Source organism: Xiphophorus couchianus, chromosome 20 (genome assembly GCF_001444195.1).
Source record: "Xiphophorus couchianus chromosome 20, X_couchianus-1.0, whole genome shotgun sequence".
Taxonomy (NCBI): domain Eukaryota; kingdom Metazoa; phylum Chordata; class Actinopteri; order Cyprinodontiformes; family Poeciliidae; genus Xiphophorus; species Xiphophorus couchianus.
This window is the reverse complement of record NC_040247.1, coordinates 2518772-2536659: the sequence shown is the minus strand read 5'-3', so window position 1 is coordinate 2536659 and position 17888 is coordinate 2518772. Positions and strand designations below refer to the sequence as shown.

At 39.8% G+C, this 17888-nt stretch overlaps 1 protein-coding gene across 1 annotated transcript; it reads left to right on the top strand.

Annotated features, from left to right (window-relative positions):
- Nucleotides 1–1366: 1366 nt before the first annotated feature.
- On the top strand, nucleotides 1367–5614 carry LOC114135433 (tripartite motif-containing protein 35-like). The gene is made up of 2 exons (XM_028002736.1): nucleotides 1367–1488; nucleotides 4554–5614. Exons 1-2 carry the CDS (start codon nucleotides 1449–1451, stop codon nucleotides 5612–5614), a joined length of 1101 nt encoding a protein of 366 aa, XP_027858537.1. The 5' UTR covers nucleotides 1367–1448.
- Nucleotides 5615–17888: the final 12274 nt, after the last annotated feature.

Genomic DNA, 17888 nt, shown 5'->3' with positions numbered 1-17888 from the left:
TGGTCTGCAGTTACACTAGAATGGCTTGAGTTAGGCCATTTTGACATATACCTATTTCGGCTTAGATAGTCCAACTGGCCTGAAGGATTTTATCTAGCAGGTGCTTTTGTTCAGTAAATAGGGCCATTACCTTAGAAGTACCCTGTTAATGGCCTCAACGCATCTCACAGTTGCACAATTGTTCCTTAGACTTCGACTTCGACTGACTTTGTTGTCATTTTCAATGCACAGGGTGTATACAGAACGAAATTTCGTTGCATACAGCTCAGGATAATGTTTGAGGTTCCAATGTTGTGAGTAAAATAAAATACAGTATAAAATATGAATATAAATCTAAATATAAAATATAAAGTGCAGGACTGACAGTAAAATAGAAGTTATTTAGCTCTGTACATGTGCAAGGTATAAAGTGGAGACCAGTTTTTGAGTGCAGTCCAGTTAAGAGTTCAGCAGTCTGATGGCAAGTAGGAAAAAGCTGTTTCGGAACCAGGTGGACCTGCACCGGATGCTGCAGAACCTCTTTCCAGAGGGCAGCAGGGAGAACAGTCCATGGTGGGGGTGTGAGGGGTCACTGATGATGTTTCGGCCTCAGGACACGCATCCTGCATCGATGGTTGACCTGACACTTCGCCCTTTTGCCTGAGCTGGGTGTGGAAGGTTGTTGCCGAAGCAGTTTCTCCTTGTGTGCCTTCTTCTCACTCACATGAGAGTTACCGAACTCTTTTGCAAGCTCAACCAGGAAGTCCACCCGTCTCTCCTGCACCCCAATGCATGCCTGATAAAGCACATGTGCATTCAGTGCTGCCATGTCAATCATGTTTGCCAGGTTTGCTGACCAGCTGTCACATAGTGATGGAACCTTGGTCACCCCCCGCAAGATTATGACTGAAATAAATGCCATTAGTTCTTGTGAACTAAATAGGTGAAGCAGTCACCTATTTATCCTCCACAGCACAAAAGGCTGCATGCAAATTTGCATGTGCTAACTCTCCCAGATTTCTTTTGCTTACACTTTTTGCATGATTTTTTTGAGGTGGATCAACACAATTAATTTGGTTAGTTTATTTCTAAACTGTCATGTTATACCCTCTTAGCTTTATTTCAAAGAGAAACATTACTAATTTCTTTTAGAAAAACCTTTGCATATTTTTTGAAACAGATTGTATGTTTTGCAAACTGTATGTACATTTGGCAAAATGACCTGGATAATGCAGCACAACATCATGGATCAGCTGCAAAAGGTCACATCTCTCCAAAAACACTTCATGTATGCTTCAAAACTAAACTGAAGAGCACTAGATAGATACCCACCCCCAACATGGACAATTCACACTCCTACCTTCTGGCCTGACGGTCAACGGCCACATTTACAATTGAAGAAGGGATGCTAATTTGAGCCATCAGAGTCGTCAGGGTGGACTCCGGCCTTTTGGCCCTGTTGAGCCGATATGGGAAGGACTCGAAAACCGTATCATCCTAGTGCTAACAGTCAGAAGCTCGATGTCAGGGGAGCAGTGACTGGCGACAGTCATGGCATTTTTACACCAGTTGTTGTTGATGTAAGTACACAGCCCCCCTCCTCGGGTTTTACCGCTGAGAGCGCTGCTCCTGTCTGCGCGGAATGTAGCGAGCCCCTCCAGGCTAACAATGTTGTCCGGTATGGTCGAGTTGAGCCATGTCTCTGTCAGAATGAGAGTGCAGCAGTTCCTCAACTCTCTCTTTGAAGACAGTTCTAGTTGCAGATGGTCTATTTTGTTGTCCAGAGAGCGGACGTTGGAGAGGAAGATGGACGGAAGCGGCGATCTGTGGGGGTTAGGGTTGTTTAGCTTAGCTGTTAGTCCACTTCGACAGCCGCGCTTCCGCTGCCGGTCGCACCGCCTTCGCTTTCTCCTCCTCCGGCTAGTGCTGCTAGGCGGGTCCGCTGCGCCGTGGGCCGCTGGGTCTTGCCTCCGTAGCACTCCGAGATCACGTAAACACTCCAGAGTAGTCGTATTTATGAGTCCGAAATCACTTGATGATCGTAATTCCAGCAGACGCTGGCGATCATATGCTAACTTACTGAGTGGATGCAAAGTTTGTAGCGTTTTAGGCGGCGTATTTTGCTCAAATACTGGCAAGTTGTCGAGAGCCCATGCAGCCGCAGCCATTTTGGGTGCCGCCATCTTGGAAAAAAAGATGATATTTGTTGTGAATTGGTGCAATACAGATGAACTGAATTGAACTGAATTGACACTGGCCGGACATAACACTTAATCTCCTCTGAGTTTGTTGGTGTGAGGAAGAAGCACAGAGTAAGTGAATGAAATCCCTGGTGGCCGGGCTTTAACCCATGGAGCCTGGCCGGGCACAGCCTGAAGAGGAGACGTGGGTCTCCCTTCCCATGGGATCACCACCAGTGTGAGGGGCCATAGGGTACAGTGTGGGATGGATGGTGGCCAAGGTCAGGGACCTTGGCAATCCGATCCTTTGCTTTAGAAGCTGCCTCTCGGGACGTGGAACGTCTCTGGTGGGGAAGGAGCCTGGGCTAGTGTGTGAGGTTGAGAGGTTCCAGCTAGAAATCATCAGTCTCACCTCAACGCATGGCTCTGGTTCTGAAACCAGTTTCCTTGAGAGGGGGTGGACAGACTTCCACTCTGCAGTTGCCCATGGTGAGAAGCACCAGGCAGGAGTGGGCATACTTGTTGCCCCCCATCTTGGTGCCTGTACTTTGGGGTTCACCTCAGTGAATGAGAGGGTAGCCTCTCCCGTCTATGAGTAGGGAGGATGGGTTCTGACTACTTGTGCTTATGCGCTGAACAACAGTTCACATTACCCATTTTGCGAGTTCTTGGAGGGGGTAGTGGAGAGTGCCCCTCCTGAGGATTCCCTTGTTCTGCTGGAGGACTTCAACGCTCATGTGGGCAGTGATACCTGATCTGAGCCTAAGTTCTGTTGTTGGATGTCTGTGCTTGTCATGGATTCCATAATGAACACCATGTTCAGGCATAAGGGTGTCCATATGGGCACTTGGCACCTGGACACCGTAGGCCGCAGTTCAATGATTGACTTTGTTGTTGTCTCATCGGATCTGCAGCCACATGTCTTGGATATTCAGGTGAAGAGAGGTGCAGAGCTGTCCACTGACCACTACCTGGTGGTGAGTTGGCTCCAGTGGCGGGGGAGGATACCAGCCAGACCTGGTAGGCCCAAATGAGGGTTCGCTAGGAACATCTGGCAGAGTGTCCCATGAGACAGAGCTTTAACTCCAACCTCAGGAAGAACTTTGTCAAGGCGGCTTATCGGAGCTATGGCCACTAGGTTGTCGGTTCTGTCTGGCTGAAGAAGGAGTCCAAAACTGTTTATAGTGGGGATTAGGGCTGTGTAATTTTATCGATTCTACGATATTTCTCGATAATTTTTTTCCTCAGAAAGTATTGATTATTTATTCGCGATTATCAGTACATTAAATCCTACTTTGAGCTTTATGTCAAAGCTACATGAATTAAATGACAATCACACATTACATTTTTTACCCAGTTGCACATGTACATTAAAAATGACATGTAATGAAACAACCAATTAATTAATGACATGAAATAGATAATTTACAGTATCTAATATAAGTGAATAAGACAAAAAGGTTCCTTTTCTGCATAACCAAATAAACAAAGTGAAACAATTAACTTTTAAACAAAGCAAATGTATAACAAATGTAAACAAAAACAACATTTATTACACCATCAGTTTAGTTAATTCAATCCAAGTCTATGGAATAGTCACAAAATGTCAAAAAAATTACCCTGTCCCACTAAAATCTTTCAGAAAAAAAAATATGTATCAGATTGTATTGTTTTTTGAATATTGTGATATTTATTACATCATGAACAGAATATCGCGTATTGTATTGTGAGATTAATGTATCGCTACAGCTTAGTGGGGATGGTGTGCTGCTGACGTCGTCTCAGGATATTATGAGCCGGTGTTCAGAATACTTTGAAGACTCCTCAAACCACTAACGTGTCTTCCATTGGGGAATACGGGAAATAGACAGAGGGGTAAAATACGGTAGTTTTCCGGCCAAAATGCTGTATTTGTGTCGTTGATGACAGTTTAGTAAAAAATGCAGCTATTTCTCAGATGGACTCAAAGAATGCTTTTGGTGTAGAGAAGGTCTTCACCAAAATAAAACCTGTTAATCAGTGAGTTGTATAGCAGCTCAAAGGTTGAATACTGAACTTTGGAATGAAACACACCTCAGTTGGAGCTGAACTGAAGCAGGAGTCAGGTTGTGGTTGTGAGTCCCTGAGACTCCCAGAGAAAAGTGGAAACCTCCAACTCTGCTGCTTCAAGCTGCTCACACTGAAGGTGAGTTGGACCAAGAACATTCAGAGTCACTTTGAGGGAAGTTAGTAGAGGAGGGAGGGAGCCGTGACTGACTGGACCTTCTGTGTTTTCAGCTTCACTCAGAGACAAAATGGCTTCCAGATCAGAGAATAATCGCTGCAGTCTGCACTCTGCGAAACTCAAACTCTTCTGTCTGGACCATCAGCAACCAGTGTGTCTCGTCTGCAGAGATTCAAAAAGGCACATCAACCACAGCTTCAGACCCATCGATGAAGCTGCTCAGGATCACAGAGAGAATCTGAAAACATTTCTGGAGCCTTTAAAGAAGAAACTGGAGCTCAGGAAGAAAGCTCTAGAGGAGTTTGATCAGACAGCAGAACACATGAAGGTCCAGGCCCGACACACAGAGAGGCAGATTGTTGAGCAGTTTAAGAAGCTTCATCAGTTTCTAGCAGAGGAAGAGGAGGCCAGGCTGGCTGCACTGAGTGCGGAAGAGGAGCAGAAGAGAGGGATGATGAAGGAGAAGATGGAGGCTCTGAGCAGAGAGATAGCAGCTCTTTCAGACACAGTCAGAGCCATACAGGAGGAGCTGGAAGTTGAAGACGTCTCATTCCTGCACAACTACAAGGGTGTAATGGAAAAAATTCAGTCCTGCCCCCTACCGGAGGATCCACAGCTGCCCTCAGGAGCTCTGATAGACCAGGCCAAACATCTGGGCAACCTGACCTTCAACATCTGGGGCAACATGATGACCATGGTGACCTACACTCCTCTGGTTCTGGACCCAAACACGGCTGGTCCAAAACTCCTTCTGTCTGAAGATCTGACCAGCATGAGTTTAGGAGAGATACAGAGGTTTCCTGATAATCCAGAGAGGTTTGACTACTGGTGGTCTGTTCTGAGCTCTGAGGGTTTTAACTCAGGGAACCACAGCTGGGATGTTGAGGTTGGAGACAGTAACAGCTGGGCACTTGGAGTGATAGCAAAGTCTGTCCAGAGGAAGGGAAAGATACAGTCTGGATTGTTGCTAATACGATTCTATAAAGGTAAATACTCAGTTGAGACTTCATTAGTTCATTCCACAGGTTTGCCAGTCCAGAAGAAACTCCAGAGGATCAAAGTGAATCTGGACTGTGACAGAGGAAAGCTGTCGTTCATTGACCTGGATACTAACACACACATACACACCTTCACACACAACTTCACTGACAAGATGTTTCCATACATTGAAACCCATAATAAAGCAAAAGTCCTACCAATAAAAATCTCAGTCACCAAACAATACGATTAATGTTCACAGGATGAAGAACTGAGTTCACTGCTGGCGTCTTTCTGTCCTGACGTTGGATTACCAAACACCTTACTGCTACTTTTTGTCCCAAATCCTTTGAAAGCTGTAATGATGGAATAATGTTGTCATTCAGTTCTTCTTGGTTTTGCTTCAGTTTTGAGGAATTAATATTGATATGAGGCAATACGTTTTTATCTCAGGATGGACTTACCACAGAGTTCATTATGATCAGACCATATATTTTTATATTCTATTCAGAGGTCACGCTAGACTTTTTTGTTATATTTGATTGTTGATTCTATGTTGCATGACTTTGTGTTTTTGTGTTTGTTTTGATGTAAAGCACTTTGGAATGCCTTGCTGTTTAAATGTGCTATATAAATAAAATTTGATTGATTGATGGACAGCATTAAAAAAATTGGTCATGTACTATTTTTACCCTTCAAATCATAATCATATTAACATAGACTATTCAGCCACATTTTTATGAGGTTTAGTTAACCCTGGTGAAAAATGTATATACTAAGTATGTTAAATTTTAACATACTTGAGCATACTTTAAGTCAGACTAATCATGAGTATACTTCAAGTTCACTTAGGATTAGTTAACTGTGACATTTTGGAACAACATACGTATTTTGTGCTTGGTGTACTTTAATAGTATTTAAATTGTATTAAAGTGTACTAAGTGTACTTCAACCAGCTTGAATTTACCAAAACTACTAAATATTATCAAGGCCCTCTCTACTTTTAAGGCAATATTGTGTGAGTAGGCCTGTCGTGATAAACGATAAATCAATTAATCGTACGATAAATTAAAACTATCGACGTCATTTTCATTTTCGGCATTATCATCTCTTCCGACCTTTTTCTCTTTCTGTTAATGACACTGAATGAAAAAAGACTCAACTCCGGTGCTCTCCACTGACCCTCCCTTCCTCATTTCCTTAGTGTAAAGCCCAGCGCACAGACAAAATAATGGCTGCAAGTTCAGTGAACTAATTTTAAAACCAGGCATTAATCAATGCTTTACTACAATCTACCTGCAATGCATGTGGCTAGTGTCAGCGTAAAGTCCTGACTGAATGAAAATCATTATAAACTATTTACGTCACGTTAACGAAGAACAGCTGAAAAGTTACCGGGTTTATCAACTGCAGTATTTCGCTCCAACTCATCCTCTTGTCATTTCTATATTCTTTGCATGTTGAATAAACATTAATGTTGTTTCCACATATCATCTCCAATGTCCGCTGGACTTCGGGTTGCGCCGTATCAGCTGTTTGGGATTCCCTCCGTAATTTACCATCAGAAAGTGCAGAGGAGAATCCGCGCTTTCTGATTGGCTGCCTGTCACATTCAACAGGCTGCCTTAAAGCTCCCAGTCGGGGAAAACCCCTGATTTAGATCGGAGCGGCAACGACGATCTACCGTAACACACCACACAATCTTAGAAAGACCAAAGGTCTAAGATTGTTGTAAGGGGAAAAATAGGAGTAAAAAATCATGTAGTGTGAACTATTGCATCAGGTAGTCGATGTGCCCATTTTCTCTATTTACATCTAATTATTACTGAAGGGCAACATAATATACAGACTTCATAATCTGCACTCTTTTGGTTGAATGCAGTATTTATTTCGACTTTGGCTTTATGTAGTTTTTATTCAAACACATTTTTTGTTAATGGAGTCTGAGAATCCATTTTATTTTTGCTTTTGGTCGTTTTGTTTATCAGTTCCAGTGTTTAGTGTTGTTTTGAAAATAAAGTGTATCTATCTTTGGCAAGAAATCGCATGCATTATTACGTCATTTTCAGTGTAAAAAGGTCTTCAAACAATATTATCGTTTATCGCAATAATTTTTGAGACAATTAATCGTTCAGCAAAATTTGCTATCGTGACAGGCCTATGTGTGAGTAAACATGTCAAATTTGAACACGTTTGTTATCTTCTCTGGCTTCATGGCTTTTCTTCTTTTTATGGCGCTTTTCAAACAAACTGAAAGTGTGCAATACCGCCACCATCTGGTTTGGACTGTAAACTGGAGCTAATGCCGTTCAATAATAGATCTTACATCATATCTGAAAATGGATTGGGTAAAGACAGCTTCCGTGTTTTAGTTAAAAAAACTGAAAACAACAGATCATATGAGCAATGTAAAACTGAAGATACCTGCTACATTTAGTGTTCAGGACAAGTATTGTTTTTGTTGTAGCAACTCTGTCACTAAAGTGTCAATGTTTGATATTTTGAGGTATGAACACATTAGTTAGTTTGTTAAACAACATTACATCAAGTTCCACTATAAGGATTATTCTTTTTTTAATTCTTTGCCATTTTAACAAAAATAGTAAAAGATTATTAAGGCACCTAAAAATGCATACTTTATGAGAATAATGTATACACTGAGATGTAATTTAAAACATACTGAAATTAATAATTTAAAGTAAGCGTTAAGTGAATTTAAAAAAATTCTATTTTGAACATATATTTTAAAATATACACAAAATTTCTTTGACAGATATTTTAAATATATACTTGAGCAAGTGTATATTTAGACTTGGGCAAATACATGTTTTGTTCACTTAAAGCATACTTTTATTTAATATATTTCTTAAAAGTGTATTTTGGTACAATTGTCATGAATTGCGGTGTTGTTGAGGTGGTGGCGGTGAGGCAGACGCAGCAGACCCAGGATGCAGTGAATAATGATGATTTAATGAACAAAATAAATCCAAAACAGTCCAAAAAACACAGGCAGCCAGAAATCCCACAAGCGACGAGGACCCGACAAAGAACAGACACACAGGTGACACTAAATACACTGGGGGAAATCAGGGAACAAGAAACACCTGGGAACTAATCAAGGGGAGAACAGGACAACACGGAGACACAGAGACACCGAAAACTCGAAATTAACACACAGAAAACACAATTATATATAAGTAGGTTTAAAGTTATAATGTCTTTAAACCTGGTACAAGCATACTTTTAGCATAGCCTACTTCGTATATATTTATAAGTAGTGCACTTAATACTTACTTAAAATGTACTAACACAAATTTGAAATATACTGATTTTGGGGGGAATATTTACTTAGTTGAACCGTGAATCCAGATCCCATCACACATAAAGCAGATAAATGCATCTAACTTTTTCTCTGTAGTGACAAAAACCACTGTGGCCCCAGTAACTTTTAATAAATTAAATTAAACGACTCCACTTAAATTAGCAGCACTTCACCCGCTGCGGCCTGAACGCACATGCAGCTTCACAAATTCCTCCTGGTCGCATCTGCAGAGAAATCCGAGCTGGTTCATCAGTCAGTTGGATCTGTCTGATCCTAACCGATCAATTGAACTTTTTTTTTTTTTTTGCGCGCTGTCCGGACGCGCGCTTTTACGAGGATTTTTATTTTATTATTATTATTATTATTATTATTATTATTATTATTATTATTATGCGTGGTTTCGCTTCCCCGAAACAGACAGATGTTACGTCTGCCGCGCTTCTGAGCGCCACTCTCCTTCTGGGCGCGGAGGGTCATGTCTTTAGCTCATTTGTTAAAACCGCAGGGTGAGTTAAGTTTAATTCTTCGCAGCGGCGGAGCCGCGTCAGCATTAGATGTGCAGCGCACTGCGCATGTTACTGTCTAATTAACTTCTGCAACTTTATTTATTTCCTCAAGATAAAATGCCGGCTTCGTTTAGACTGTAAATGGATTAGCACAACGTTGCATTCTCTTTAGTTTTCTCTGGTCTGGAATGGAGACTTGAATTAAAGACGCCATTTCTACCAAAGGTTTGGAACGCGCTTCCTAACCAGATGCGCTCCAAAGCGTCCTGTCCATAACTCTTCAACTCGCTGTCAGCTCCCGGTCAGAAAGACGGCATCAGTATCCATGAGTGATATTCAGAAAGGATTTTTTTATTGATTAACTTTGGTTGCCTGCGATGATCTCTTTGCGTAAAATCTATAATGTCTGCCCATACCCACCAGTCAAGGGTGTTAATCATAGCCTGTCAAATAATGGAGAGGCTTCAAATTTTCCCGTCGCTTAAAATAAAAAACCGGTTAAATATGGAAAATATTCCGTTAACGTGACCTCTGATTCTATTGATTAAAAAAAAGAATGCAATTAAAAAGAGTTTCATTCCTTTTTATTTGTTATTTTTACCAATAGTTTCCTCTGTGCTTCCATTGATTTCAGTGCTGCACCAGATATTATTTAGATCTTGGATTCTCTGGAGTTTGACGCTTCCCATCATTTCCCGCCGTTCCGGATGAACACAGTGGGCTATGGTTTGTTGAGAGGCAGACGGCGGGCGGTGGAAGCTGGCTGGAGGCCCACCAGCATGCCGCTGAAGGACTGCCCGTCCTCTTCCTCACTGAGTCCTTCAAGAGGACATGGGAAACATCACAGGAGCCCACAAGTGAACTCTGGGGGTCTCCTTTGAGCGCTGAGCAAACAGAGCTCTCATTAAGTCGACGGCTCTCAGGCTGGGAAATTGGCTCCACTCAATTTCAGTCAAAGAGAAACCAGCCAGAGCAACTGTGGGTTCTGCTGGAGGCCTGAATGAAGAACTGGACCAGAATCAGTTCCATTATGGAGAGTAGCTCATAATGTTTCTGACGTGTTTAGGTTCTGATTAAAAACCATCCTCTGTGATAATGTTCTGTATTACGAAGAACAATTTTTATACGTTTTTTTCTATCAGTAAGAATAAAATGAAATGTTTGTTTGATTTTGGGTTGCTGCTTCTTACTGACATCTCAACTAAAGCTAACAAAACTTTATACTGTTTTAAATCCAGCCAATTATTTCTGATACATCAATACTTAATGTCCTAATGAGTCCACCTGGGGGGAGCTGCTCATGATTCAACTAAAACATTTAATGGCAATTTTATTTTATGCCCTTGGAGTCATAAAACTGTAAAAACAACATTACTGATACAACAGTGTTGTTAATGATTGCTGTTTATTTGAGGTTCATATTTGCTCTTCCCTCCCTGTCATGTCGTTATTGTAAATCTGAATTTGTTTTAATTTCTCATCTGCTTAAATAAATAAAAGTTATTAAAGCAGGCAGCTCCTCTGATGATGGGAGAAGATAGACCGACCTTTCTTCCTGCAGGTAAACTTTCTTAGTCTGATGCTAATCTGTGACTCCGTCCATTTGTCCTCCAGGTGTCTGTACTCAGACTGGTTGGTTTCATCTTTCATGTGATGGGTAAAAACTGAAACAAAGTTGTGACAGTTGGATAAAAAGTCATTAAATTCTGCATTATGGGAAATAATGCATAAAGCTCATGGGTACGAGTGGTAAACCATAAAGAGTCTGGATTTTGGTGAGGATTTTAGGTAACATGGAACTGAGAGGATGCAACAAAAGAAACCAATAAAACCAGGAACATTTAAAAACCATAGAGTGAAAAGTCAATCTGAAACAGGTGAGTCTAGTCAGAGGGAGGCTGGAATGCTGCACTTTCATGTAGAATCCCACTTGAAAGTAAAAGGCAGTTTATTTACAATATTTACAAGAGGCCAAAAACAAGGTCATCTAATGTATTATTTAGTTATTAATTTAGTTAATGTGGTTTATGTGAGTATTTGGATTTTGTGTGTGTTTTTTCAATTAATTGAGTCTGTGTTGGGCGTGCCGTGGTGGCGTAGCGGTTAGCGCGACCCATATTTGGAGGCCTTGAGTCCTCGACGCGGTCGTCGCGGGTTCGACTCACTCGACGATATTTGCCGCATGTCTTCCCCCCTCTCCTTCCCAGTTTCCTGTCAGCCCACTATCATAAGAGAGACGATATGGGCCACCTTCTGTCAAATTTTAATCGGAGTTTGATGGATGAGTGATTAATGACCCGTGACTAATTGATTTTAATTTCCGGTCACATGATGCCCCTCCCCCCATCCGGTCACATGATGCCCCTCCCCCCATCCGGTCACATGCCTCCCCCATGTCTCATGACCTCAGCGTGCTTAGCACGTGTTACAATATATTCCCGCTAATTTCAATTCAACCAATAGAAACAGAGACAGGCTCCGAGTTTTATGAGTAATACAATTAAAGTATAAAAAACAATAAGTGTTAAATAATCTAGAATAATATACGATATAATATATTTAAATAGAATGTTGTAATTAACTCCGGTTTTGCTCACCAAGCCGTTCGTGTTTGTGCGTGTGTCCAGGCAGAATACTGGACACACATGTCCCTGAGGATGTCTCAATGCCATACAGTGTTTAAGGTGAACTCCTTCTGACCTCTATGAGTTTGAATTAGCCATTAGAAGCAGAGACAAGGGGTTCGGTGTTAGAAAATCATTAGTAACATACAATATATTATATTTAAATAGAATGTTGTAATTAACTCCGGTTTTGCTCACCAAGCCGTTCGTGTTTGTGCGTGTGTCCGGGCAGAATACTGGACACACATGTCCCTGAGGATGTCTCAATGCCATACAGTGCTTAAGGGGAACTCCGCGTGACACATGTGGCTTTGTATATTTCCGATCATCTCAATAGGGTCTCTATCGGGGGTTGATTGATATGATGTAAACGCCAGCACAGGATTCATTCTCGTGACTTTTGGGAGGAGGCCCCATGACAGTGCTGCTCACCAAGCCATTCGTGTGTGTGTGTGTGTGTGTGTGTGTGTGTGTGTGTGTGTGTGTATAAAGACATATAGAAACAAAAGTCCCTAAAGAAAACCTACAGTTGAACTATTTTACTGCATTATTTATGGTAGCACAATTAGCCAGTGTTGACTATGAGTTTGTGATTTCCTTCATCAGTTCAATTTTAAACTAATAGATTTTCTTTTTCTGTAACACTTGCTAGTGTGAAACATTTCAGTAAATGTTCCTCATTTGTACACGTACTTCTTAAGAATATGTGACAGACAGTAAACAGGCCTACTCAAATTTAACTTTTATCTTTCCGCAGTTAAAGAATTTGTCCGGACTTTTCCAGAATTTGGCTCGGCATCACTGTGAATGATTTTGTTCAGTTTTTTTTTCTTGCTGTTGAATCAACACTGATCTTCCCACTGCTTCATGTTTTCTCCAAAATAGTAAATCTTGGTTTAAATACATTTAAACTCATAGATTTTTTTTCTGTAACACTTGCTAGTGTGAAACATGTTAGTAAATGTTCCTCATTTGTACTCATACTTCTGAACAATATCTGACTAAACAGGCCACGGTGAGGCTGCTCATATGTATCTTTCAGCTTTCCCTCCACCCATTATCTTACACACTTTAGTGTGTTCACTAACAAAATATAGTACACCTCTAATTTTTTTAATTTTTCATTATTAAAACTTTTAAATGATCAATGTGAACCATCAGTCTGTATTAAAATAGTTAATATAATTCATATTATTTATTTAGATTTGATGTTTTAATGTGTGCCCTTGGATTTATATTGATTTATTCAATGTGTAAATATTTATCAAACTGAATAGCCATTCCGTTTTTTTTTTTTATATAGTATTTTTTTCTTTTGGTGTTTGTTGCACAAATTCAAATATATGCCGGCTATCAACCAAAAATGAAATCAGTGAATTTGTGTTTTTTCTTAAATACTCCCTCTCACCGAGACTTACTTACATCTTCTGACAACTAGCCCCACTTATAATAACATTGACTAAGTTTGCTATTGGTACACTTTACCTAAAAATTAAAATTAAACATACTCACTACACAACCATGCTCCAAGAGTTGCTCACAAAATGGTGAATTGTTTTGTTACCTTAAAAATGATCTGCAGCTTTTGTTCCTTGATGCTGTCTGTTCAGTAACAAACAGTACAACAACTTTTGTAATCGATAGGCTTATAAATGATCAATGCGAAGCATCAGTATGCGTTAAAGAAGATCATATCAGTCAGTGTTACACTGAGAGGTGTGGTGTGGAAGAAAAAAACTCCTCAAAGTTGGCTGTAGCATAAACAAAGGTGGTTTATTAGGCCTCCTTCAGCACAGCATGGCTCACAGACAAGACAAAATGACATCTTCTCAAGCTTTCTCCCCCCCTTTTGGCTCAGCCAACAGTCCTCTTATATACTGTTGTCCCCACCTTCTCAATTAACTGCCCAGCCAATCAAAGTCCGGCAAACATGGGCCTTTCTATAAAAGAGCTGGGTTTGAGGCGGGCCTCCTCTTTGGTAGGTTCCAAGATGGCTGCTACAAGGACACACCCAAAAGGTAACAAACATTTCACAAACAAAAGGATCACATACACATTATAGAATTTAAATGTTACAGAAAATATTATTGCTTCTTAACAGTCAGATTAAGTAAAATATCATTATACTCAAAGCAATCAAAATTATATTTCTCTGAAAGTCTTTTTTTTTCAGGGAGTTTAGACTGTATGAAAGGAATCAGTGAAATATACTATGAAATATTTAATCTGCTGCATCCCGATAATAAAACTTCAATTGTGAATTGAATGATTACATTGCATCTAGATACAAAAGAATCAACCGTTAATTAGTAATCATACTGACTAACAAGATCTGATCAAACAAGAAACTTGACAACCTCAAGGGATTCTCACATTGGAGAATAAACCGTCTGACTTTCTTTAGCCACTAAATTTAACCTTACCAAAGTTTTGCCTTGGAGTAAACAGGTACTGAGTTTGAAGCGGATCAGACGCCTTCAGCCATCTGCTAAAGCTAGACTCCGGCCTTCCTCACTGTAAAATAAAACATTAGACTTAAAAAAAAAGTTCAAGCTAACATCACTTAATTATCATCGACTTGTTATTTGTACTCATCTTAAGCAAGTGGCAGGAACATTTGGATATATATAAAAAAAGCTTTATAAGTTAATCTATTTAAGTTGAGTCCATGCAACAAGTAAAATAAAATAAAAAGTGAACTATTTGAAAGTAGTGAGGATTTAGGGTGGTAAAAGTTGAACATTTTAACATGACCAGACACTACACCATTTCTGCTCAAGCAAACCAAAAGGTTTTGAACAGAACAACCATGTCAAATAATGAGACCATGAATCTTTAATCTATGTAGCAAATATATTGCTGCTGCTGCTGTAGGCAGAAAATAAAAGAAGTTTTACGGAGAATAATATTTTGGATGAGTTTAAGAATATTGTTTGCCAAAATCACACGGTGTAACTACACTTGTCTTTTATATGTAGCAGTAATTGAATCTTTTGAGGCAATTGGTCTGCATAAATTAAAGTAAATACGACCTATTTTCCCGCTCCACATACTTAGCTAGCAATGTGCCAGTTAGCTTCCCAGTCTGAACTTCTGGGCAATGTCTTGATTCAGTCAAATTTTCTATCTTGTATCTCCTGAACCCTGATATTTTGCTCGCTGGTCTTCAGCGTGCTTTGAATGCAGTATCGGGTTTCTCTTACTTTAACCCGCCCAACTTGCACCTGATTGGCATGTTAGCCTTTTGATTCCCTCCCAGCGAGGCGGTGCTTCACAAAGCAAACTGTTTGTCAAACTGTTGATCTGCCTCATGGCTGTTTTAGAAGATATGGTGACTGAGGTTTAGACAGTACTAGCCAGCTCATGCAGCTTGTTTTTATTAGATGGCAGTCCTAAAAGTACATATCTTTAAAATATGAATAAATACGTACAATTCCGTAATTATTCGAGCCAACGGTTATAGATGTTTTGTAATAATGCAATTCAGGTATTTTACATTTTCTGGACTAAAGGAGGATTTCAGTTCAACACCTGTGGTTTCTTAATGTAAGTGTTTCTGCTACTTGACAAGAAACAGGGTTAAAAGAGGATTTACAAAGCAAAATACAAAGATGATAGTTGTTTTTACTGAGAGCAAGGCTGTGACTAGTTATCAGGACAGAACGAGACCTGTAAAACTGTTGGGCATCTGTTCCAATAATTTATTAGCCTTTAGAAAATATTTTTGGACACAGCCATCCGCAGGAGCAAGATGAAGCAAGAACATCGCAACACCGGATGTATTTTTTCATCCTTCTATCCGTGATTTAAAACAATTTTTAAATTTTGTGTCATCTTAAAGATGGAAAGAGTCAATTATGTTTTCACCCATGGAAAAGTGTAATGTGTTTATTATGAGTAGGATTAACCAAGCTGAAGGAAAACAAAGAAAAAGGATAAATAAATATTCATTGATACAGAACAGAATCAGCAAATATGAACTTATGAAACTATTGAAACCTTCAAGAATTTTATGTTGTGTAAGATATTTAAGAAACTAATATTGAATCTGCGCTCATGAATTTCTTTATTTGGTCGTTATCTCTAAAATACGTTTACCTTTTGTTTTGTTGAACACCAGACATCTCATCTCTTTCCCACAGTTTTCCACTTAGTTCCACTACTGCTGTGGATTTTATAGTCAATGTTTAAAGCCAGCACAGAGTCTGAAGCGATGGAGGAAATTTACGTCAATATGGAACCTGTTGGAAAAACTGCATCTAATCACACAGGTAAGAACGAAGTTACAGAGAAATCTAGCATGTAATGAATTCAATTTTGCTAAGGTTGAGGTTTTTGTTAAGGTTGGAGCAGCTCCAAAGAGAGGCTCTGCCTCTGTGCGGCTGTCTGTTTGGGAATCCTGAATGTTTTACTTTTGGCTGAACTCATCGCCCTCAGTGTTCACAGTGAGTCTTGTTCTAGTCATCTTAAAGATGTAAAAAGAGTAGATTTTATGTTTCTGTTATATTAAAAAAAAGTCATTGTTCCCCTTCTAAAATCAAACTGATCAAATAGCAAGGGTTTAAAAAGAATAAAGCTTAGTGACTCAAAGTTTTGCAGAGAGGTGAAACATTACACTAAGTTACATGAGTTTGATTCATTTTCAGCAATGGATGCATTTGTAGCCATTTAGGTTAGCGGGTCTTTAATATCTTCTCTTTGTCAAACTATTTACCCAACGATTTATTGTTCAGTGTTTCCTCAGTTTAAATTCTACAGGTATAACCAAAATCATGAAACAATTTTATAAGTCTTAAGTGAAAACACGGTCTTGCCACTTCTTTTTGCAAACATGGTTGTTAATTTTTTTTCAGCTCATCACATGACAGCAGATTTTTCTGACATCAGCAACATTCTGACCGAGCAGAACAGCAGCAGCGAGTTTCCCTCCATGAACGCTAACTTCACTGAAACGGCTCCACGAGCTGAAGACACTTTAAGGTTGGCCAAAAACTTTAAAAAATTTGGATCTCGTTAAAAATTGAATTCTACTCTGAATTGTAGAGTATAATAACTAATAACTTTCCTTTTTGGTCTAAATGGATATAATGTAAATGAACAACTTTTATTTTAATTTATTAAGTGCTCTATCATTTGCGTGTGCTGAAAAACAACAATGTAAAACAAACTAAACTTTGATTTTTTTCTCCTTAAAGGGAAATTGTGTCCTACAGAACGAACAAACATCAGTTGTTCCTGTTCATCCAGGGGCTGCAGAACAAGAGAAGAGCAGATCCACTAGTGATGGATGATTAGGATCTGTGTTCACTGCGATATTATTCACCAACAATAATGTAGCTTATTAGTACGTTGTTACATAAAACCCTAAAGATGAAATGTACACTTCCAACTGTTGTGACCTCCATCTAATAACACAACTCTGTGTTTTTCTTTCTTGTTAAAATTCTGACATGATAAACAAACTTTTTTTTTTGTTTGTTTGTTGTTTTTTTTTATATTTTTGCGGAGAATCGGTTGATGCGTTCTGATTGTGTATTAATGTGACTTTTACTACGAAACTTTATGGAGTTCCAGTTGTGTCCGGTAATAGCGGATTAAGTTCTATCCATCCATCTTCCTCCGCTTATCCGAGGTCGGGTCGCGGGGGTAGCAGCTTCAGAAGGGAGGCCCAGACTTCCCTCTCCCCAGCCACTTCTTCTAGCTCCTCCGGGGGAATCCCGAGGCGTTCCCAGGCCAGCTGAGAGACATAGTCCCTCCAGCGTGTCCTGGGTCTTCCCCGGGGCCTCCTCCCGGTGGGACGTGCCCGGAACACCTCACCAGGGAGGCGTCCAGGAGGCATCCTGACCAAGATGCCCAAGCCCAAGTTCTATCTTGGTAAAATTATATTTCCAATTATTTACTATCATTTGTAATAAAGTGATGCCAACACCACTGATTCAACAGTGAGGAGTTTGTTCAAGTCATCCTAAAGATGGAAAGAGTCAATGTTGTGCTGATTCTGAGTAACTGATTGATTAACTGAATGACTTTTTATTCATTTCAGAGTTCAATCAGCGAGGTTATTCATTTTGTGAT

Coding starts and splice junctions, on each gene's coding strand:
- LOC114135433 (XM_028002736.1), top strand. CDS start 1,449: ATGGGAAGGACTCGAAAACCGTATCATCCTAGTGCTAACA. Junction 1,489..4,553: donor GTATCATCCTAGTGCTAACA/GTCAGAAGCTCG, acceptor TCGTCTGCAGAG/ATTCAAAAAGGCACATCAAC.